Source organism: Drosophila elegans, unplaced genomic scaffold (assembly GCF_018152505.1).
Source record: "Drosophila elegans isolate 14027-0461.03 unplaced genomic scaffold, ASM1815250v1 contig_814, whole genome shotgun sequence".
Lineage (NCBI taxonomy): Eukaryota > Metazoa > Arthropoda > Insecta > Diptera > Drosophilidae > Drosophila > Drosophila elegans.
The window spans coordinates 14,330,187-14,355,074 of record NW_024546167.1 but is presented as its reverse complement, the minus strand read 5'-3'; the positions used below and the strand labels follow the sequence as shown (position 1 = coordinate 14,355,074).

The 24,888-nt window shown below is 40.5% G+C and overlaps 1 protein-coding gene across 3 annotated transcripts in view; it reads right to left on the bottom strand.

Annotated features, from left to right (window-relative positions):
• Positions 1-563: 563 nt before the first annotated feature.
• Positions 564-24,888, bottom strand: part of LOC108149324 (dual 3',5'-cyclic-AMP and -GMP phosphodiesterase 11) — a 42,782-nt gene continuing 18,457 nt past the window's right edge. Inside the window, exons 1-17 of one of the 3 annotated variants that reach the window (XM_017276788.2) lie at positions 15,743-16,133; positions 12,686-13,184; positions 11,068-11,214; positions 10,133-10,571; positions 9,436-9,575; positions 7,978-8,128; positions 6,364-6,519; positions 5,483-6,004; positions 4,753-4,929; positions 3,450-3,536; positions 3,223-3,390; positions 3,051-3,160; positions 2,803-2,991; positions 2,524-2,740; positions 2,380-2,463; positions 2,080-2,325; positions 1,874-2,002 (exon numbers count right to left, since the gene is read on the bottom strand). In XM_017276788.2, the coding sequence (XP_017132277.1) occupies positions 1,988-2,002; positions 2,080-2,325; positions 2,380-2,463; positions 2,524-2,740; positions 2,803-2,991; positions 3,051-3,160; positions 3,223-3,390; positions 3,450-3,536; positions 4,753-4,929; positions 5,483-6,004; positions 6,364-6,519; positions 7,978-8,128; positions 9,436-9,575; positions 10,133-10,571; positions 11,068-11,214; positions 12,686-13,184; positions 15,743-15,929 (3,534 nt within the window). In that variant the 5' untranslated portion in view covers positions 15,930-16,133 and the 3' untranslated portion in view covers positions 1,874-1,987. Of the gene's footprint in view, positions 2,326-2,379; positions 2,464-2,523; positions 2,741-2,802; positions 2,992-3,050; positions 3,161-3,222; positions 3,391-3,449; positions 3,537-4,752; positions 4,930-5,482; positions 6,005-6,363; positions 6,520-7,977; positions 8,129-9,435; positions 9,576-10,132; positions 10,572-11,067; positions 11,215-12,685; positions 13,185-15,742; positions 16,250-24,888 lie in introns of those variants that run through there. The other 2 variants (XM_017276785.2, XM_017276786.2) reach the window with 2 other exon arrangements.

The following is a 24,888-nucleotide window of genomic DNA, read 5'->3' as shown; positions in this document are numbered from 1 at the left end:
AATGCCGATAATAAATAACAAAACTCACAAAGTACAATTTAATCTAAAAAAGGATTATATGAATTTATATAGACGCATCTGCAGCATATGCAGGAGCAGTTGGTCCCAGCGGCAGACAGAACGTTTGACGTGCTGATGACCCTGGGACAGATGCTCCCGAGATGGTCTTGGGTTTTGCATATTAGGCCAGCCCTTTGTGGCCATCGAAGTACATATATGTAGATACAAATACATTTCTTATTATCGTATAACATTACAATTATTTAAATTCGAAAAGAGCGCAGAGAAATGGGGAGAAACAAAGCGCTTAGTGTTTGTTTTGTTTTCTGGTTTCGGTTGTATTAAGGTTGGTTATTATAATCTAGGCTCGCGATCGGTTCGGTTTTTGTTTCTGTTACTCGACAGCTAACATCATCACTAAGCGGTTGGTTAATGCTACTAAAGTTTGACTTTTGGTACCCATAGAGATAATTCAACTAACGTTTACAGTAGTTATACAGTGTTATATAATCGTACTCGTCGTATATGTATGTGTTTTTCGGGACATTACAATACTTTTATCCTTGCTGTGTTTTCCATTGAAGATGAGCGTTACTTGCAAGCAAACGACAATTAGAGAATCCACTACTCTGCCATTTTGTTTTTGTTTTTGTTGTTTTTTTGGTACAATTTTTGTTTTGCTTCCTTTGTTGGTTGGTGCTTAAACATCTAGAGAATTTGACTTCTTTGCTTTATCATTTATAATTAACTAACGCTGACGGTACGAACTAAAGTTTAAGTTACAAACACACACAGATCAAAATATACACATACACAAGTATATATACGAATTACATACGTTTATAGGAATCTTTCTATTTAGTTATAGTTTTATTTGTAGGCTATCAAATTGCTGTGCCACAATTTGCTTATGGTATGTGTTAATCCTCACTATCCTTTCCTACTGCACTGCGATACTGTTGCTCAAAGTGGATGTTGTATTTTATATACAAGATGAGAAGTGGTTGCGATTTGGGTGAGATGGATAGAGTTATGTACATATTGAAGATATGCTAGTGTGTTGCAGATCCAGAAAACACTTTTAAAACAGAGTTAAAACCATAATATATATCATAAATATGGTATTAGAGTGTTCCGTTTCTTGGAACACACCAGATTGGGATGTATTTATTTTTCAGCCGCCACAGCGGTGGCCCCATTGCTGTTTGTCTCCGAATGACGTCGCGCCAGGAGATGATGATGATGATGGTGCTGTTGGTAGCTGCCGAAGGGCAAGCCAATACCATTTTGTGGGCCTCCAATGCCATTGGCAAAGGGCAACGGCAAAGGCAGTGGCAGACCATCGAGATTTCCAATTTTGCCCACGATTTTTGGTATCCTATCACTGTCCGTTGCCAGCAAAGGCGTGGTCAGGCTGATTAACCCACTGCCGCCGATGCTGGCACTGCCAATCCCAACGCCATGCTGGCTGTGATTGTGATTGTGATGCGAGTGCGAGTGATGATGATGATGATGATGGTGGTTGTGGCTGTGATTGTGATTGTGACTATGATGATGGCTGTGGTTGTTGATCACGGGCGTGCTTTTGCAGAGAGCAGCTTTTGTTCCATTCCTAGCCCTACTATCCATCTCCAGTTCCTGGGCGCCTCGCAGCGAACTGGTCTTCCTCACCTGCAGACCGCTGCGTGAATGGTCGCAGCTCTTGCAGCGCTGCTTTTGGCTTGACACCTGGTTGGCGGACGGCCTTTGCAATGCACTCAGGTTGGCCGCCACCAGTTTGGCCTGCAGCGTTTTCGAGGGCGACACTGGTGTGCTGTCATCCTCGCCGGTGGGCGGTGGCGTGGACAGGCGACTGGAGGCGGTCGAGGAGCTGGAGCTGGAACTGGAGCTACAGGAGGCCTCCTTCACCTCAGCATCGTGGCCATTCTCCTCGGCAGCCTGCTGATCCACATCATCCGCATCCGCATCCGCATCCGCATCATCATCATCACTGGACTGGGTGCTGGTGGGATGAGAAGCGACGGCAAGGTTCTTATTAGTGGTACTGCTGTTGTGGGCAACGTTGTGGGGGCCATTTACGCTTGCTTGCTCGCACTGGGCATCCGCTGGCACTTCCGCTTCCTGAGCAGCCAACTCATCATCACTCATCGCCTTGCAGTCACCGTTCGATATCACAATTTTCTGTTGCTGCTGCTGCTGCTCCTCTGGCTCCTGATCCTGACTAGTTTTGGTTTTCACCACTTCGGCCAGATCGATCCAATGGCCACGATTATCGCGAACGCCCTCGACAAGAGGCTCCAGCTTGTCGGAGAGGGTGGCAAAGGCCTGAAAAAATGATTATTACTTAACAGGAATCATAGATAAACTGGCAATACAAACCTCATAGATGGGCAAGCAAATGGAATCGATGAAATTCACTTGCATCATGGGCAGTTCATCCTCTTTCTCGCGATTCATGATGTCCTGCAAAAGAAAAATACCCTTTAAAATTGAACATTTTTGTGATATATGTGTAAAACTCACAATAGGAGTTATGTTGAGCTCCTGCTTCTCCATGTCGCCCTGCTCGAAGAACTCCGAGCTTACCAAATCGGCCACACGCTTCTCGATCTCCCACGGCTTCGTGATGGCCGACAAATCACAGACAGTCATGCTCATGGCACGCAACAAGGCGCGCGGCTCCTCGGCCACCCAATGGCTCACCGGCTGGTCCACACTCTCCAAGAAAGGACCTCGTTTTCTGTTCAAAAATACATGAAATTATAAACAAATCCTTAGTGTATAGATTTAAACCAAACTCACTTGAAATACACTGCCAAATCAGTGGACAAAATGGCGTCCTCCAACACCCTTATTACCCGACAGTAATCATCGGAGGACAGATTAGCCAAAATTTGATTACCAGGACTGTTCAAGATCATCAGACACTGATCGAAGTGATGGTGCTCCATGGTGGAGGTTGAGTACAGTTGAGCCAAAGGCGATGAGGCTCTAAAAATACAATAGTCAATGAAAATGTGTTACTTTAAGCTTCAATTTACTTTACTTACTTAATCTGAAAGGAGTTGTTAGTCCCTCGATGGTCGAGATCATGACAAAGACAGCCAATAATAAGCGCCAAGCATTCGATTTCACCAAAGATCTTCCACCATTGCGTGGTCTTCAATGTGCAAATATATATTTATAAATTTAAGATATATACAATGATATTTGTATACTCACAGTTAGAATGGCAAACATCATTTGGGCCACATTGAAGGCATGTCGCCAATTGTGGTAGGTAACATTGCGATAGTTCTTCTTGACGCTCAACAGCCAACGACACAGAACTTCATAGTCAATATGAAAACGTTCCACAAAGTCCAGATCCAAAAACATGCGCAGGCAGGCCTAAAAAAATGAATGAATTAAAATGTTTTCTAATATTTGGTCATAATTCCCTTAATTACCTTCAATGTATCATCATCTTCAAAGTGAATGTCATCGAACTTGAAGTCGTGTAGTCGGAAATGTACTGCTGAAGGTACCCGAAGGCGCTAAAAATAAATTATTTATTTTAAATATTGTTAAGAACATACAACGAACTAAACTTAGCGTAATGACTTTAAAGAGACCTTGAGTAAACATAATTAAAAATTAAATTATTCATTTAAAAGTTATTTTAATCGCACTAAAATGTAATTTAAAAATAAATTTTAACGATTATTTTTAATAAGAACAAGCTCTTGTTAAACTAAACTCATTTAAAAACAATTATCGAAACTCATTGCTGAATTTGTCAATTAACTCATTAAAAAAAGTGTCAAACTTTGAATCGCCAACAATCCTTAAAAATTTGTTCAACTTTAGCCACTGGCCACATTTTTTCCACACCTCCACACCTCTTGGTTTAAGACCAAGACGCCCCCAAGAAAAAGTACACAAAATGAAAATCTGCCACCGGACCTTCATCTGTTTGCTGTCAGCAAATGTAAGTGGCGCTATATTAGCCACCAAAGCTGAGAAGTTTATCAAAATTTCTGACATATTTCCGCCAAGGCACCCACAGCAAGGGTGGGAGGGATAAACCCGCCAAGGAAAAGGAAAAGGAAAAGGGTTTTCCAGCCTGATGCCATAATCGTCTCTCCGCCTCCGTTCGTTGTACGAATAAAGCCTAGTATGGCATAATTTTAATTAAAATTAATAACCCAGCATCTTTGTCTGGCGGGCAACTCGACAGGCGGTCATAATTTTCCCAGCATAATTACAGCGAATGTCCGGCGATGAAGAGCGAGCGTGGCTTGGCATGGTGTCCCACGATTCAGTAGAAAAGTTTCTTTTTGTCATACTTGTGCGAACAAACTAATTACAACTGTCAACACGTTGAAGCTTTTTTTTTTGTCGAGGGGTGGTGGCTTAGAGCGACAGCTTGTTGCTGCTGTTTCTGTCACACACAGAAATAATAAACGAATAAAAACCGTGAGGCTAACACAGCAGACAATGCAACAGGGAAGCACCCAAAGTGGGTCTCCGGCAGGACACATTAATTTATGGCTGTGCATTAAAATTAAGACAGCAAACTAGTGGACGACCTCTTGGCCTCGCTTCCAAATTAAGTGAGTGCAAATAAAATTAAGCATTTCACTGGCCTCCGGACAAACGGACAACGGCAACGGCACCCGGGAGGGCAATTTAATCCGGAACGGAATACGGGAATACGGAATGTAGAGTGCTGAATGGAAATTGAAGAGTGGAGAATGGAGCGGTACTCACCCGCAGCCGATGAGCCTCGTCCATGGTGGCCGATGCGTGGTAACTGAGCACCTCCAGGGTGACACTCTGTTTGGCCATTGCCACAATGGCCTTCTCGTACATGTGCGTGTTGTGGATGCCCATGCCGCAGAAGATGGCGAACGCCTCCACAAAGTTCTCGTCGTTCTTGGTAAAGTCCTGGGGGAGCAGATAAGAGTAGTTTAGAATTGGAAGCAATCTATTTAATCTAATTATGAAAGTTTATGTGTTTATTAATTACATGAATTTATTTTGAATTTAAACGGTTTAGGTCATAGCTAATTAAATACTTAACTCCTCTTTTACATACAAAAAAAGTCTCAATATTTGCAAATTAAATTTACAATTTCGACCACCTTTTCTAAACTAAAGTCTTTGAGTTAAAAAATCAGCTGTTTTTTAACTTAACTTATTTTATTTCAAACTAACATAAAACGTTCAAACGGAATCGAAATTATTTAAAAGAAAATCAATATTTTTAATTTACGTGACTCACATTATATGATCATTTCTATCATCTTTAATGATTTACAGCGCAATGATTTTAATAATAAAAGACTTCAATAATTCCTAGGCTTGACACATTTATATAAAAATCATAAATAACTCTTATAGATGCTATATGTGTTTTAAATTAAAAATAAATGCTTTGAAATGCTTGTAATAATTCTCTCTATTAAATGTTTTGATCAAAAACAACCTCCCCACTTACCAACTCATTGAACTTGTTGATCAGCTGGATGACACCGATGATCTGTCCCAGCGAGTTCTTGATGGCCATGCACAGAATAGAGCGGTGCTTGAAGCAGGAGCTCTCATCCACGCTGGCATCGAAGCGATCGTCCTCGTAGGCATTCGGCACATTCACGGTTTCGCCGGTGGTGGCCACATGTCCGGTGATCCCGATGTTGATGGGAAACCGCGACTCGTAGGGACTGGTGCGCGAGGTGGCCTCTTCCTCACTCAGGTCATTCGCCTCGAAGTCAAAGACCCGCGAGAAGCTGCCCTTGTCCGCCTCGTGAACGAGGAGGATCTGGACCCGCTGGCACTGGATGAGACTCTGCATGTGGGTGAGGATGCGGAAGACCATGTGCTCGATGGTGCTCTGCTCCTCGAAGATCATGCGGGCCAGATCCAGTAGCACTTGGTTCCGCTTGATCTCCAGTTGAGATTTCTCGTACAGCTGCGCGTTTCGCAGTCCAATGCCACAGAACTGCAGATACGAGGCAAAGACCTGCAAGGGATTGCGGCACAGGATTAACATTACTCAAACAGTAAAGTGGCAAAAAATAGAACTTGCAAAATGCCATGAAATTATGAGAGACTCCCACACTGGCGGACGCAGCACACACATCTCGGATAATCCCTGATGGCATTTTGCCTGACATTCTGCTAAGCTTTCTTAACAAGTTTCCCCTTTGTTGAATTATGAATGCAATTTGCCAGGGTGGGTGCAGCTCTTATGTGCGGCTTTATTCGGAACAAAAGAAACCATCAGACACTGCCACGTCATGCGATCTCCACATGGCCCCATGCGCCCGTTTCCGCACCCGTTGGCCCCTCATCGACGGCCTCGTCATCCGGACCACTCACCTTTTCATCGATTTCGGAGAAGCACTCGCCATTCATTTTGTTGATGACCTGCGCCACGCCAATCACATCACCGGATGAATCCTTGATGGGCATGCAGAGCAAGGCCTTCGTCCGATAGCCGGTCAGCGAGTCAATTTCACAATTGAATCGCTCATCCTGCGGGGAAATTAATTTGTGCACAAATTAGTATTTAAATGAGTTTTCGTTGTTAACGTAATCCTTGTGTGTGTAAGCCTTTATAAATTGTTCAGATACTTTCTCATTCTACTTTCACACTTAAACATATTTAAGGACTACCGAAAGATTTTTTCAGTTTTGTCTAACAATTTTTCGTTTGTTTTAAGAGTTACAAAAAATTTAACAATATCCTTCTATTTAGAAAAGGCATTTTAAATGCTTGTCTAGCATTTTTCTCAAAATATATCTGATATTGAGGTTTATTCATCTTCTGTCTTTATAAATCCGTTTTTAAGATTACATTGTTTTAGTTATGTCTTAAATTAATTATTTAACTATATTATAAAATCATATTGAATATTTTCTCGATTAAAAATAAAAATGCGTTTTATTTCGACACAATTTGTTACAAATGTTTGTCTACTTGTCTACTATCTCAAAATAATACAGATAATTAAGTTCAACCAAAGACATGTTCTGTATCAATTTTTTCCCCTCTTGGCCAGGCCATTCTATTTTAGGCCCACTTGGCACACATTCCTCATGATCCGGCTGCCTTTCTCCCCCAAAAATTGGGGTTTATCAGTTTCCAGACGCCTGCGACTGTCGCTGCCGGCTGACATTTGTTTGGCCAGCCTGTTAGCCGAGTCGAAAGTCCACTGGGATCGACTGAAAGATCTGCACCCGAGCGTAACTGGTGTGTCTGACCATAATGCGCCCCATTCGCACCAAAAATCGTCTGGCTTTCGGTGTATTGGGCGCAATTGTATCTGTATCTGTATGCTGGTCGCGCTGTCTGCTACCGGCAAGTGTCAAATTTAGGCCTTCATTAATTGTGCTAACAATCAGGAGATGGAGATCCACATCCACATCCACGGAGCACAAGTACAAGCGATCTGTCTGTGCGTCACGTATTTGTGGGGAGTTTATCTACACTCATTGGCTTAGTATGGCTTAGGAAAACATTTCGAGGAGACGGTGCCGCAATTGTTATCGTTAGCCGACCAGCTTAAAGTCATGGCAAAAACAGAATAAGTATAAAAGCATTGGGACCGCTCCATATCGTGGTGATATAACATGCCTAACACGGCCTTGTCTATTCGTAAGATTAATTACGCTCCAATTGGCAGACAGGCCGAAGAAAAACGGCCGAAAAAATGGGAAAATTTTGTGGCAGTGGGCAGGCGGAAGTTGGGAGAAATGTGAAAAGTGCTGGTGCCACCGAGTTCACTGAGCAATATTGAAAACTTAAAGACCAGCACACACACACACACACACACACACACACATCGTTTTGGTATCTGCCACCATAAATCTTACAATCGAATGAATAATCTCCAACTCTCACAGCTGAGGTTGATTTATGACCCAGTTGGCATTCAAATTTGTCAAATTTATTTCAAGATAGTACTTGTTTTCGGGTACTAACGTACTGACCTGGTAAGCATCTGGTATGTTGACGGGCTCCCCACTTTCGGCCACATGACCGGCGATTCCGGTGCCCCAGGCCACCCGGACTTCGTCCTGCTGCTCCATCTCCTCCACGGTGCTCCGAGGGCACACGTCGAACAGCTTCGAGACGAGGCATCTGCGGCGGAACGAGAAAGATTCCAAAGTTGAAAATTATAAATTGTGTTGCAGGCGGCAACTATCGTCTCTTGTCATCGGACACAATGCAAAATTTTTGCTGCTCCACTGAGAAAAGCAGAGCTGTCATGAATAATCATATTTTTCAACTTTATGTACAATCCTAAACCTGTGAAATTATCTTTAATTTGCAAATAACTAAAAAATATTTATTTAATATGTTAATAAATGTATTATATTATTATTATATTTAACTAATTCAAAACTAAATTGTAAGAAACAACAATATTTCTTATATTTCTAATAAAAAACAGGGTTTCAAGAACTAATTTCTCAGGAAAGAATAAAATAGAATACTCAAAAGTTACAATTCAATTATTTAAAGCACTCTGAAATCAAAGATTGAGTTTCTAGTTCCTAGTTTCATAATAAAGTTTTATGAATCGGTATAATTTATTTTAACTACCTTAACTTTCCTTCATAGAAGTTGAGTTATTGAATCTCATTAAAACCATTTGTTTCTCAGTGCCTTGTCTACTTTTCCTTAGCTTTTTTTTGTTCCTCTCCTTTGGCTTTAAAAAGTTTGTACCCAGCAGTATGCATTTGGCAAATGCGCGTGCAGACAATTGCAATTAGTGTTGGCAGCAAAATGGCGTCAGATGCATACAAAATGGCTGACATGCCCCACCGAGCCCTCTTCAGGTTTTGTGCCAGGGTTATGGCATTTATAAGGGAAGTTTCGTTCAGAGAAGGAGTCGCAGCAACATCCACGCAGCACTCATAAAATGCCAAAAATAAATGCCATAAAAATGTTGCCAAGACAAAGTTGAAGCTGAGCTGGTTTCACTGCGGAGCACTACTATCCACAATGTCCACAAAAATGCAGCCATATGAAGTCATCAACAAATTGTTGAAAATAGTGCACGAGGAGGATAGCTTGGCTGATTGCTATATGCGTTGCACCCATTCCACTTTTGGACTAATGGAATGCTGGTGATTTATGATAAATGTATGTCTTCATTGCAGTTCTATTTTTAAACTATGGCAGAACTAAATAATTCAGAGAGTTCACGCTTTAAGTTCTCCTAGAAAGTTGAATTTGGGAATGTGTTTTTATGGTAAACTTGTCCAACCTACAATTTTAGTTTAAGTATTTGGTATCGAGGCAAGAAAACCAGAATTTACCACCACCAAGCACTGTTTAAATACTTTTCAACTCTTATATCACAAAATAAACAGTTGACCCTTACTTAAATTCCCAGCCAATACTGTATTGATTCTTAATCTCCTACTTTAACATTCACTCACTTTTTGAGGCCATCGGGTCCATTGCATCGTCCTTGCACCAGGAACAGAGATCCTCTATCGGCATTCAGCAATATGGACACATTCTGGAGTATCTTGTGGCACAAAGTGCGCACCTCGAGCTCGTTGCAAATGTCCTTTACCTGGAAGCGATGATAGACAAAGTCCGATTATTTACACGACCGATAAGCTCAAAAAAGCAGTTGCAATTGGAAGAGAAACAGCTATGGGGAAATACAGAGTGTGACTGACGTCTTTGGAGTGTTTGCCGATAACAACGTCAATGAGCCGACAACAAAGCGAAATGCGGCCAACAAACAAACACGTTTGCGGAACTCAACAAATAGTCATTGACGAACTATCGAGATTCGCGTGAACAATCAATTTGATATCTAATGGTTAGACATTCTAGGGAAATTCTACTCATTCGAGTACTCAATCATTACTTAATAATTTATATATAAAGCGGTGTTTCACAAAATTTTTGAATGGGATTTATAACTTATATAAACTCTATAATTTTATGGATTTAGCTAAAAATTCAGATATTTTTTAAAGAGAAAAGTAATCCATTTGAATACAATTATCATTAAACATTTTGAGGGTATACATTTGAATTAAATTAATTTAGGGGCTTAGGTATCAGTCTTAAATTTTGTTTATTTGTTTTTATATCAAATTCTCTATTTCTTGTACTCACCAGTTCGAAAATCAACTCTTTCTCGTCCAGCTGCTTCAGCTCATTGCGTGACAGCCGCTGTGGTCGTTGGAGGCAATGGTAATATTGATATTGATGGCCATTTCCGGCTCCACCGCTGCCCCCCATTCCGGGTGCTCCTCCCGCTCCACCGACGCCACTGGAACTGCCCAAACTGCTGCTGCCGACGGCTCCGCCCGCCTGATAATGACTGTGCTGGCTGTGGTGCAGATGCTGGTGGTTGTGGTGGTGGTGCTGCTGATGGTGATACTGATACTGTCCGGCCACGACGCCGCCGACATTCTGCAGATTGCCGCAGCTGCCGCCCACGCCCCCGTTGTCCATCGGCGGACCAATGCTCAAAAATGTGGGCGTGCCGTCGATAGTATTGACAATCGGTTTTAACAGGCCACCGCGCTCAAATTCGTGAGCGGAGATTTTTCTAAAAAAAAACAAAAATAATTTAAAATGTATCAATAATTAATTAAAACAACATTTTCTATTTTGTGCTTTTGAATTTTATGAGCTTAACAATAAATTTAAATATTTGTTATACATTTTTAAAGACCCTAAGGACTTTAATGACTTTAAGAAAATTACAAAAAATTCTGTTTAGCATAGGAACAGAAAATTGAAAAACCTTTTGGTCTGGCTAGTGAATAATAATATTTACATGAACATTTTCACGATATCCTGTTAAGACACACATTAGGCTTGTAAATAAAGGTGAGACGTGTGTACTTTTCTTTATTTACAAATTGTCTTTAGTTTATAAACGTTTAAATGGATTAACAAACATGAACAGTTTTAGAATATCTATATTGTGTATTACTTTAGAAATTCTTTGTAATAAGCTTTAAGTTGCACATTCGATCTGTTTGCAACCAGACAAACTACTTCCAATAATTAATTGGATTAAACCCCGTTCGATTACTTACCGCACTGGTGTGGTGGCTCCGGATCCGCCCCTCGAGGAGCTCGTCTGTCCGTTGGCGTGGGTGGGTGAGGTGCTGCTGACCACATCGTTGCCCGCCGAGGTGGCATGTGAGACCAGCCAGGCATCCACCGTCTGACGTGTGGCTTTCCTGCGTGAAAAAAGGCGAAAAATTCAGTTAGAAAACACATTAAAATCTTATTAAAAATCGCAAATGAATCGCCGCTGGTCGACCGACGCATTGGGCGCCGCTAGCTATATGCATGTGAGGCATAAAATTGTCTAATAAAAAGCCAAGCTCATAAATATTCAGGCAGCAAGGCTACCCCGCATCAGCTGCTCCTCTTCCTGCTCCTACTTCTGCTTCTGCCCAGCATGTGTCCTTATGGGCACGCGCTTTTGACATAAAACCCTTACCAAACCCCACAAAAACCATCAGACAATCACAGCACACAACTCTTTGGAGAGTCGAGTGAGTGAAAATTAGGAAACGGAGCCGAAATTTTAAATATTCTATCAATATTATATTTTTAAAAACAAAATAAGTAAGTTGAAATGGAAAATATAATTTTAAAATAGATTTTAGATCATTGGCGGACAATTGTTAGCAATAATATTTATATTGCAATTCTGTAAGATAATATCATTTAGTATCATTTAAATTACCAATATATTACCAATATATACCAATATACTAACAAATGTTCTTTAATTAATCAATTTAAAATTTGATAAATATTTCGGTCTTAATACTTATTTTCCGTTTAAGCCTTTTGAAAAAACATAAAACTCTCTTTGAAAGGGCACATTACAGTGGGCAACGAAAGGGGCAACTTAGAGGGAGGAACTGTTTAGGACATGCGGCATATTCTTATGCAAAGTACACACACAAACAGAATGTAGCCTTTTTCAGGCCCGTTTAATGACCGCCCCGCAGGCCAAAAAACCAGTGGAGCTGTGGAGCCAAGGATGGAGCAACGCGGACGTTGGCCTGCTCGACCATGAAAATAAAGCCCAATTTATGCTTTTAGTTGTTAGTGATTTTTATTATGTGTCATAGACAACTGAGGTCCCTTAACCCGCTTTGCTGGCGGCCTGGTTTAGATGTCCTGCTGTGGCAAAGGCAATTTCCGGTTTATAGCGGAAACGAGCTGTCCCCGCCCAGGGCCAAATCCCCTCCAACACAGCACACACACCCATGCCGCACCCATAAATATGGCCGATTGTTTGCCGGGCGACAGGGTCAACTGACAATGCAGTTTCAAATTTAAGAATTTACCCGTTCGATGGGCAAAATAGATTATTGGCTCGATGGGTTCATCGAAAACGCTTGTAGGCAGATGCAATTTATGTCTCTACAAGGATTCGGTTAGTTTTCCGTCTGTCTTGCCTAATCGAAGAGTTATCGATTGGCGAATTATGTTGTTCAAAGCGGAATTAAATATGGTTGGCCTTAAATTTGGCCTTAATTTGGAATAGCTTGTACATTAAATAAATAAATTAAGGGAGTAACATATTGATTGAACTTAGATTGAAAACTTTAAGTCACTATAAATATTAATATAATTTAAGTTGAAATTCTCCATATTATCTCAAATGTAGGTGACAAAAACTCGACTCACCTTATAAAATAATCCTGTACAAATTCCTGATTCTCGTCCAGCCAGGCCTCCATCCGCGCGTGCTCCGGATCGTAGGGTCTGTGGTGCTGTGGCGACGTGGCCTGGTGGTGATAGTGGTGCTGGTACTGGTACTGGTACTGCTGTTGCACCGGATACTGCTGCTGCTGTTGCTGCGGGAAGATGGACGGCGTCTGCAGTCCGCCGCCGCCGGCGGAGGAGGATCCATTGGTTGTGGATGTGGATGTGGTGTGGGCGCTGGAGGAGGAGGAGGAGGGTGGGGCTGGGCCAGAGTGGCTCAGCGGCTGATAGTGGGCGGGGAGTGGCTGCTGCTGGGCGAGGGGCAGGGGGACACCGGCGTGGCGTGTGGCGATGAGCAGCGAGTGCTCGCTGGAACCGTAGCCGCCGTACCCCGTGCCCCCCTGCTCCGCATTCATTCTGCCCGCCGCCTGGAACTGGAGCGGCGTCGTCGCTGGCTCCTCGATGCTCCGCAAATGCAGGCCTGCAACGAGAAAGAAGTAATGGCAAAATTAATACTTAATTCGTTTTGTGCGGAGCTTAAATTTGTTTTTTTTTTTGTACCTCCTCACATGTTCGCCGCTATTTTTTTTACCCTGTGTAATTTGCCCGCTGCATGTGTTGACAGTTTTATGAGCTTTTTACCATCATTCTCTCGCTTGACGAAGCATTTGAAATGCAAATGGGTCATATCCTTTAGAGGAAGTCACACTTGGCACGTGACCATGACCACGCCCCTCTGTACGCCCCCCACAGCTGACATGGCTTTCTTTCTTGCCGCTTTTCCGCTGCTTTCTTTTCAATTTCAGCAATTTGGCTGTGAGAGCAAATCACATAAATTTGTTCAATTGCTTTTTCAGCTCATCAATTTGGTGCTGTCTCTGTCCTTCTTTGAACAATTAAGTGCCAAGGAGTGACTTTTAAGGGAATTCAGTGAGACGCTCACACGCAGATGCCACACATGCACACATGGCATACGCGGCGTATGCGTAACGCAATAAATAACATTGACAGTTGAGGCCCCCCAAAGTGTTTCGGTTACCATTAACCGGAAATATTGGCAATTTCCTTGAAATATTGACTCCGTGTGTGCATGTGAGGGAGTGTCTGGAGCGTCTGTAATGGCAGCATTGAGCGCCTGATTAAGTGCTAAAAATAGATATAAACACGACAACGAGTAACCCACTGATGAGTGTCTCAAGGATGCGAAATAAGTATTTTTCCTCTTCTCCTTCTGTTTTCCCCTTTTCGTTGCTTGTGTCTGACTTATTTATTCTATAGAAAATATGATTTATGGGCAGCTTTTGGACTCACACAAAAGAAATAAACAAACGACTTGTTCCTGTCGCTTGACAATTTGACTGTGGGGCTAAGCTGGCATACAATAAAAGCCAAGGATATTTTTTACCATTAAATACATTAGAGTATTCTATTTTTAGTTGGAGTAAATAAGGAAATATATTGGTTTGCTTTTGTATATAAGTGGAAATTTTTTGAGCTTGCTTATATTTTAGGGCTATTATACAAATAACAATGGAAGTTTATGTATTTATTTTATGTTTTTTTCAATGTACACAGTTCTATTGTGCAATTTATTTATTTTATTATACAAATTTAATAAAAACTGATATATTTTTGATGTCATGCCAGATTTCTCATTGAATTTTCTCCATTATTTAATCAATGAAATTTATAACGAACGAAATTTAATTTGAATTTACTCTATCATACTTTTCCTGCGGCCAATTTCGCGTTGCCATTTAATATTCACTTTAGTATTAATTTCAGCTTTTCCCCCATGAATTGTTTCCCCGAGAATTTCCCTGTGCAGACATAAATTTCCATGCTAAGCAGCTGGAAGGTCTTTCTCTCTCTCGAGTTCTAGACACTTTTCGTTGGTCTTTCGCTTTGAAGCTTGCCAATAAGTTGAAAGTCGGCTACTTAGTGTTGCAGTGGGGAATTTATATAGCAAAGCTAGAGGACTGGCACACACATGCCACCCATGCTATGCGCCCTTTTCCAGAGAGAGGGAATTTAATCTTTTAAGCTGCATTTGCCTTGCACACATCCAACATGCATGCAACATGCTTAAGCTGCTGCAAAACATTTGGCGCAGAGCTGTAGCACTTTTACACTTTCCCCCCCTGAATTCCTTTGGCTATTTCCTGCTCTCGAAGTCATATGACAAGTTGACAGAGAAGTCGTGTGGGAGGTGTTTCCCAGCTTCCCAGTTTCCCCGCCGCCGCCAACACTTTGCTGCGGTTTGATGCGTCAGCTTTATGTAAGACATTCATATGGCCCCTCAACCTACTTTTGCCCCCCAATCTCCTTCCGCCCACCGCTTCTGAGCCAGGCGAATGGCAAATTTTTATACAACATTTGTAATGGAATTTTACTTTTAGCAGGAAAAGGCAAGGATCAAGAGTTGCCTGAGATATGATAGCAAATTTAATACTCTTTGGGGATGACATACGTTTGGTTTTTTATATTTTATACACGTCAAAGTTTAGCCTTGAGCTTTTTGATAATTATACCTGATTTTAAAGTAAATAAGAATAGTCAAGTTAAACACAGAAGAGCGAGAAAATTTAAACTTAAAATATTTCTTAGACTCATTTCTTTAAAAATTTTGGAAACAGATTCAATAAGCATTTTAAAAGACCCCAATTTAAAGAGTATGATGCCGCATACAATACCATATATCTGCATAGACTCGCTTGCATATATGAACCAGTGTGTAAATGGCATTGTTGCTTTTGAGTGCAGCCAAATGCAAATTGAAAGTTGGCAAATGTGCAAAAGAGAACTTTTTTTGCTGCCAGGCGGATCGATGTTGGATAGCTGTAAAGGCGGAAAAGTGGAAAAGCGGAAGTTGAATGGGGAAAAAGGAAAGAGCTTTTGGGTATGAAATAAGCACTGTTGTTCTTTTGGTTCTTTGGTATCTTGGAGTTTTCTTGCTTTGTATGTTCTGAAGTTTGTGTGACAAAATATTTATGCAAATTCGAGACATGACCAAAACTTTTGCCTTTGCCACTCTCTCACCTGTTGTTGCTGGTATTATCTCAGAATGATGCTGAATCTGAGGACTGTTGGTGGGTGTTGCTGGCTGTTGTTGCTGTTGTTGTTGCTGCTGCTGTTGCTGCTGCTGTTGTTGTTGTTGCTTGCTGTTTTTGTTCTTGTTTTTGTAGCGACAACCACGAAATCGACACATACTTGCCGCTTGGCCCATGGGGCCCGCCAGCAATGCGAATGTTAAACCCTCCGTTTTAATGAACTGAATTTTGTCAAACTTGAGCAATTCAGCCGCGTAACGTAAATTGTATTTTTTGGCTGCTGTTGTTGTTGAGGTTGTGGAATCAATTTTGTTGATTTTACTGCCGCCAAACGGCCGCAGGATGTCAGCCAATTGAAATTGTCCAATTTTCGATTATATTGCACACTTTGGTTGCGAACGCTCGTCTCTTTGTTTTCACTCTGTTTCACTTTCATAATAACTTATTTATTTTGTCAATTATTCAGTTAGCGAGAGGATGAAACTTTCATCAGGACCTGTTGGAGTTTTGTTTTGAATAAATATGTTTATGCATGGCCCGAGTACACGTGCTCAACCAAACTTTGCAGACTCAAAGTTTTTGGCCCCAACTATGCCGCAGAGTAACTCGAGAGTTTTCCGACTACCACTTCAGTTTATCTTATTTTCCTGACAGTTTTTAAAGCTCTGCGCTGTCGAGAGAGGCAATTCAATTAACGCTTTTGGGGTCGCCAACAGTCAACTGGCCGAGACAAGGGGAGCGGGGCGTCAGACAGGCCGCCAATTGATGAACAAACAAGACTCCAAAATGTCGCTGGGAATTCGAGCGGGGGTGGGAGAAGAGAGACTGGGGAGCTGCACACGTAGGCCATAGTAAAAAGTCTGTTAAGTAAAATCAACATGACCAAAGCGCCTGCCATCGCTGAAACGTCAACAATACTCAAAAGCCAAAAGCAAACAATGACAAGAAAACGCGTTGAGAGTGGGTATTGAAAAGGATAAATGGATGGGAATGTTCTGAAAGGATTGTTGTGGCTTGCGGTCAAGCAGATTTTAATTGCGAGAAGGTATTAATTAAGTAATTGAAAAGGCTCTTTGGATTTCAATTTAATTTGTTGGCAAAAAGAATTCTTATCCAGGCTTTGGTTGTGATAACAGCAGGTTCTTATAATTCAAAATGTGTGTGAAAAAAAAGTTAAGCAAATTTCAAATATATTGCTTAACAGTACAAACATCTCTATCTTGATATGGAAAGAAGACACTGTGTTTTTTTTTTAATTTGGTACAATATTTTATTGTCCTCAAAGACTCCTTTCAAAGTTTATGTACTTTTTTACACTCCGTAAATCATAAAAACTACACTCCCACAGTCGACTCAACTGCATTGAGCTGACACTGAACTGAGTTTGCTTTTGGCAACCAATCCACTCATAGTCTGCCCCCAATCATCCCACATTTCATCCGCTTTTCCAAATCCTATCCTATCTCGCAGCTCCTCCCACACTTCTCTCTCTCTCTTCACGTTAAACATGTATGTTTGACAATTTTGATATTGAATTTAGTGACTGCAACTTGCCATGAGCATTTGAGCAGATCTCCACCGATTTGGTTTCAATCGTTCACGCAACCTTCGCCACCCTTTCGCTTGACAGCTGTTGCATGACAGGGGCCAGCGAAAGTTGACAGCGGAAATGATTTAATTTGCGTTCTGCAACAATGGAAAATCATCGTTCTGCGTTTGGCAGCTGTGAAGTGAAGGCTTCGCAAGGATTGCGCAGCTTGCAATTGAAACTATGTATATTCTGCTACTGTTCGCACTTGAATAGACAATGAGAATAACTGTGTGTAAATTGCTGACGGGTAAGGTCGCACTTGAGCGTTGATTTTCCTGACACAGCTAAAAGGATATTAACATATACTGGCAAAAAGCATTTGTAAAAGTTTTAATCATCAACTTAATAACAGAAATGCAATCAATTTATATTTGCTGTAAGGTTCATGATAGCCACAAAGCTCACAACAAATCAATCGTAGATGGTTTCCAATAAATTTCATTGTAACTCAGTTCTTATTTAATTTTGTGTTGCTCATAGATTGTTTTTTGCCAGCTTTGATCAATTTAATATGCCTCATTGCTCATACGCGGCGTTGTCTAGCCATTAACCATACGCACCGTTGTAGCTTCTCTTTATTTTTCGCCATCGTTTTTGCATTTCTATCCTTGTACACCTAGCAACTGGTAGCCAAAGGAGAAAGCGGACCAAAAACAAAATGACAAAAACTATTTTTACGCCAACGAGAGCAAGGGAACGAATGGGAAACAAAAAGTACTCTCGCACAGATAGACTTTGGTGGCTTACATTATGTCAATAGCATAGGTAAAGGCATTGTGATCAGAGGGGAAGGCATTGTGGGGGTAAGTCTGGATAAGCAAACGATGTTCATTAATGGCGCACGCCATGTGCACAGAAAAAAAACTGCATAGTAAGTTGTTTTTTCACTAATATATATAAATTTGTTTGTTGAAAATGATATTAGTTCAGTAAGCAATTAAGAATTTATTTTTTTAATTTTAATAGCTATCAATAAATTAAAATATTGATTTTTTTTATCTCACGACATATGAGAGTTTTTACAAACAAGATGCTTTTATGTTTTTAAATTATTATGTATGTGTTTCCATGCCATGCTTTTTCCAAGTGCACCATTTGTGCCAAACTCAATTCGGTTTGGTCTGCATTTGGCTGACACCGTTGATAGTGACACAAAAGGCGGGCCAGATAACAGATAACAAAGCCATATACTATATATATCTACGCGTTTATCGATGTGTGTGTGTGTGCCCGCCGCCGAGTATCAGTGTTCGCCCAGTTTTTCCGAGTATTTGTGGCAGAGCAAACAAAGAGGGGGCAAGATGGCGTAAGCCAACGAGGGGCGGAAAAACTGGATGGGGCGGGATAAGGCGGCAAAAGCTGTCATTAGGCGGCGGCGTTGGCGCGTCATGAACTAGCCAAACGTCGATTAGTGGAGGACCAAGCAAAAAGGACGAGCCGAAATGCTATTTGCATTTCGCTCAATGCTCAATGCTCAAATTGCCGGCCTGGATCAATAACCTGTTGCTGACCAAAGCGTTGGTTAAATAGCGGGAGAGAAAAATACTTCTTTCTAGCATTTGCTTGTGAATTATGTTACTTGTCCCACATAACGCGAAAAACAAAGAGCGAGAGAGCGGAAAGAGAGTACTTTGGCAATATAAATTGAATAAATAAATAAATCTCATTATCACATGTGGCTCGTGTAGCCAATTAAATTATCAGTTTGTTAAACAGCGAAAGTGGGAGAGAGTTAAAGGGGGTATATTGGAGAAAAACCACCCCCACGCATTTGATGAGCTCAAGCTTCACACATGTTTGCTAACTTATCAAAAATAAAAGCAAATAAAAGGTTGGGAATGTAAGAATTCCAAAGTAGTAACTTAGTGCAAGAACAATTGAAATTAAATGGACAATAAACTATGGCAGAGATATAAAATACATTATGTATTATACATAACCACATACACATGTGCCTTATTGCTTACTTTTACTATTGGCAGTCAATATTTTAATATACACAGCTTATTCATATACGAACGTATGCATATTGTAACGCGTAGCCATGCATGGACTCAAGGTCATCGCGAGGAAAAAGTTATCCAAATGGCAGCCATAAACGATTCTCATATGTCTGGCGGCAAAAGGCAAACTCTGAGGGGCGAATATGGCAAAACATTAATATTATAGAAGTGGTGGGATCCACTATTACGCCGCAGTAAAATATAATAGTTTGCATGCACAATAATAGCAATAAAATAGTTAAAAACATATTTAACAACGAACATTTTGATTGCAAGCAACTGGGAATTGTTATAATGTCATAATGTTTTTATGTTTTTCTAAATACATACATTTACAATTGCAACTTTTATTGACATTGAATTTTATTGACTGTTTAACGAGAAACATTTTATTGGCATCAAATTAATTTATTTATTAAACTATTTTGAATAGAATCAAATTTTAAGTTTAAAGCACTACCAAACACCCCGAAGTCATTTGCTCAATTCTAATTGATGCGAACTAAAATTGAAAATATATTTTCCCCTTTTTATTGATTTTGGAACTCAATTTTCTGCGCTATCAAAGCCATTTATTAAACCACATGTAATCCCAGTGGCAGATGAGAGAAAAGTAGGAGAGTCAATCTAATTGCATGTTGTTCGAACGAATGGCTTTAATTAAAGTCAGCTTTTATGACGCGAATGCTGGTGTTATTTATTTCCCACTCGCATTTAATGGCGAAGCGAAGCATTAAAGACCAGCCGACCACGGGGCGTATGAGCAACTTTCTATTCTCTCGTGCCAAACCAACTCCCCGAGCTTTTTTGCTGCGTATCGCATTTCCAATTTGAACGCATCCACAGACACGAAAAAAATAGAAGAAGCCAGCTACAAAATGCTGTCAGCTACTTGAGCAAGATTTTCAATTTACTTCCACTGACTAGCACAGAAACCCCAGACGCCTTTGCCTCCTTCACTCCGTTAGCCTGATGAAGAAATATTGAAATTGTATGCGCGAGCAAAAGGCGTCGCCAGTAAGTTCCTATCATAAATCTCGTTGCGGCTAACTTATTACACTTCTTTTTCTTCTTCCCAAGAACTGAAGCGGATTATGTAACACTTTTTAATACAAATATATTGCTGATTGCTGTATGACAATTTGTTAGCTGAACGCAACCACTTCAAAGCTACTTTTTCCGGAATTTAATTTCAATTTCCCTCTACAGCCCAAGGAAATTTTTTTTCGCAGACTGACTCCCCTTTTTCCTCCGCTTTTCTTTTATCAATTACACGAAGTGAACTACGTGAGCCGCCGGCTAAATATTTGCACAGGTCTCTGTTTAATATCTGAGGTCGCTGAAAAGGAGCAGGAAGAGGTCAGGACTTTTGGTCTAAAAATAAATTATAAACAAACATTTGCCTCTTTGCATCTTCGCCTCCTTCCCATATGTTCGCCCCGTTTATTTGAGTTATCATTATGACATGCTCGATATTACCAATGACAAACGTGCTCTGACTATTCAAACGACCACATCCAGGTTCATCCCCAAGCTAGCGCTACACAGGAAGAAAATACCATAGGAACAGTCAATACTGGGTTAATTTTTATAATTTTTTTTTTATAAATATTTATTATATAAAAAAAAAAGCAAGTTGAAAACTATTTTGAATTCTTATTAACTAATAAATTTGGTTTCTTAAAACACAGCTATTAAATAAATAAATTTATAGCGTTGGATTTAAATTGAGAAAGGTAATAAAGATTTTGCCCCCAAACTTTATAATTGAATCACCAATATTTCTCTCTGTGCAGCCCTCAATGAAGGTCAAACAGTCGGAGGCTGCCAGAGACTGCCTTGTTCTTCTGCTTGTGCTCCAGTGTTATTGCGCTGATTGCGCTTGTCGCCGGAATGTTCGGTTTGGGGACACCGCTCCCAATTCCTCTACCACTTCACTTCATTTCACTCCACTTCACTCCCCGCTTGGCCAAAAGCCACTACCGAATTCCCAGAGCCATGTCCAGTCCAACATGGTGCAGCATGACTAAGCGGGGCGAAATTAGTTTGTTTGTTTGTCTATCGAAAGGGACGGGGTTGGGTGACCAAAAAGGTCGTGAGGGGAGGTGGACAATCTCTGCGTGCTTCGCCATGCAGCAGGAAGTCAAAGCTTTGCCAAGAATTTAAATGCTCCATTTCAGATTTTGATTAAACTATTTTCATCTGCCAAGCAGTCAGAAGGCAAGAAAAAGAAAAATAGAAGGAAAATCAAGTATACGCCATGGGGATTTTGGGATATACCTAGGCTGCTTTGGGATTTGTTTTGTTCGGTGTCTGGCTAAATATGATATTCATATTAATTAAATTTTTGTAAATGGAATGAAAGCTACTACTGAAAATTTCTATTGTTTAGACTAAGTCATTGTATTCAATGAAAACCATGTCATTTTTAAAAGATCTCTTATAGCTACACACCTAATCTTCCATCACAGCACTTCCTTATAGCACACCACCGTTATCTACGGTTTGCACAACTTGAAAGTTCGCCTATCACTTTGCCTGTTTCCAGCCACGCACTCAATGAGCAAATATTTGAACAATTTCAACTGCACAATCATTAATTAAATTACCTGACAATAAAAAAGTAGAAAATAAATTTTATTAGATACACTCGAACCCAGAAAAATTATGAATGGGACTAGAACACACCCACCCACAAAGAAAAAGTCAAATCGACTGAAAGGTTTGATGTCCGTTGGTCGTTTTTTTTGGCTGGACTTCTTTTTTTGGTGACTGTCAATTAGTCAAGTTGGTAGAGCTAAGTAAACACTCTATTTTCGGCGTGGACATTTACCAACTTGCGATGGAGGAGGAAACAAAGCGAGTTCAATGCTTTTGTTTGTCGGCTAAAATTAGCCGAAACAACAAGGGTAGACCACTGGGAAAATCTGGTTGTTGCTGCTGCTGTTGCATTTGCATGACGTCAAGGGGAAAAGTCGGAAAACTCGTAGAAGCGGCAAAAGCGTTGGCAGCTCTAATTAAGACAAAATAGTTTTGTGCCAGTCAAGGCCAGAAGATAAAGTGGAGACTGCTGCTGCTCTGCTGCTACTGGAGGTCTTCTGGCCTGCTGCATTCTGTTGGCTGCTTTCTGATGCCTGCTTTCTGCACTTTTGGCCAACACAGCAAACGTTGCATACTATGCGGCAAAAGCACAAGCACTTGCAAACGCATGCATCCTTGCACCCAAAGAGGCAGCAAGTGGATGCACCTGAAGAAGACTTGACTTGGCCAACCCGAGAGGTCTTAAAACTGTCTTTGGACCCACTTTTTGCCAGCAATTAAACGCAACTTCAACTTCAACAGGAGCAACTGTGATAAAACCGCACAGCCAACACACAATCTGCATCAACCACGGTATTTTGAGACACGAAATGAAAACACACAGGTAACCAAAATAACAGTTGCCACAGATGCAAATAAACACAAAGCAGCTGTAACAACAGCAGTAGTAACAATAGCAATTATAGTTGCTGCTGCAAAAATACACATCCGTATGTGATGGCGATGGCATATTGAATTTCGTTGTAATTTTAATTTTATTTTGGAGCTTCATAGAATTTTACTTTTCCAAGGAACCCTTTAGTCGAGCTCAACTGGTTTCCAGAAAGTGACCGTTTCACAGGTTGTTTCCAAGAAAAAGGAACACGTTTAATTTCACAGAACCAAAGGGAAATGGTGCTGAAAACTATTTTCTTGGAAAGGTGAAGGAAAAGTAATCACAAAATTCGCAGACGCTGAGAATGGTTCACAAAACATAAGGATTATTAATTAGGGTTTCACAATAATTAAAAAGAAGTGCATAATTAAAATAACGCATTTATAAAACACGATATTAAAAAATTCAAGAGCAACAAAAAATTGGCAAAAGAGCTTTTACATAGAAATTGACAAATTAAGAACAATTGAACGTGTGGCAACCGACATGGGAGAATAGCAGCAGCAACGTTGCAAATCGAACACGATTTCCGAGACTCGCGAGCAACAACAGCAATAACATCAGCAACATTAACCCCACCAGCAACATTAACCCCGGGCAGCTGGTGTTGCTGCTTTCGATTCCACTAAATGCGAGTTGATTCCATGCACATACATTAGATTTTCCAGCAATCCGACCATAAAAATCAACAAAACAGTCAATGAACCCCTCGCGCGTCAATGGGACAGAAACTGAAACTGAAACAGAAACAGCAACGGAGAAAGACAAAACAGCCATGGAAAAGTAAAAAGAAACTAAACGTAAAATTGACGCACCGAGCTAAGAGTGTTTTGCAAAAGTCAAAGACTATCAGGAGTTGCCGTTGCCGTTGCCATTTGATTATCGTGTCATTTCTTTCGACTTTTTTCAAATACTCATTCATTCACTCGCTCAGTCGTTCATTCATTCCGACTTTCAGAGTGCTGCCAGCTCCAAGACAATAACAAGAAAATAATATGTTTTGTAGCAGCTATTGTTGCTGCCGTTGCCGTTGTTGTTGCACTTATAATTGCTGCCCAACAACAACACAGTGACGCCAGCTAAAGCAATTTCTGTGACTGACTCTTGGACCAGGTCCCGTCCCGCCTTCATTTCATAGCGAGTCGCCAGCGAGGAGCCGTCCTCATGCCCTGCCAAAAGGTATTAAAAATCGGGCCAGAATTTGGCAACAATGGGTGTATAATTAATATTTATGCTATCAAGCAAAAGTAATTTATTTTCAAACCCTTGAAATTGGTTTATTTTTACATATTTAATAAAATAAAGGAAATTTGTTTAAAAAATATTATAATATATCAGTTTGTGTGTTATACTTCTATACGTCTGACTGAGCCAAACCTCTTTAATATTAAATTTGATTTTTTCAAACATCACTAAAATATTAATATTTAATATATATAATATTTAAAGTGTGTGCCACGCTGTGGTGTTCGAATCTCGACATCCTCTTTGGTATTCGTTTCAATGCCCCTCCTCAATTGCATTTGCGTTCGAGGAGTGTGTGCTTATTGTGTGTACGAGTGTGTGAGCTTGGCTGGGTGCAGTTCAATTAACCGGCTGATTGGACACACACTCACGCACACCCGGCAACTCCCACACTCCATCTGCACCCCCACTTCGGCAATCAACTTCCTCGGCATGGAGCGAAGATTTTTAATTAATCTGTCAAATTAATTGCTAATTTTTTGCTATTTTTGCAGTATAAATGAGTCATAAATCGCAATTTAATAGTTACAGATGCTGCAAAAACACTGATCCAGAAAAATAATCATGGGAAAATAATTTCTCAATTAACGGCAATAATTATGGACACGATTTAGTAAAGCATAAGAGTGAATGCGTTCGCAGTCCAATTAGCGAAAAAAATTAATATTTTTAATTATAGAACATGGCGTATACGCAATATGTCTGAGGTCTTTATAATGATAATATATGTATTTGTATATGCGAATTTTATTGGTAAAAAATAAGCTATTTACAAAGAATTGTATATCTATGTAGGCAAACAAGTTAATACTTCAGATATT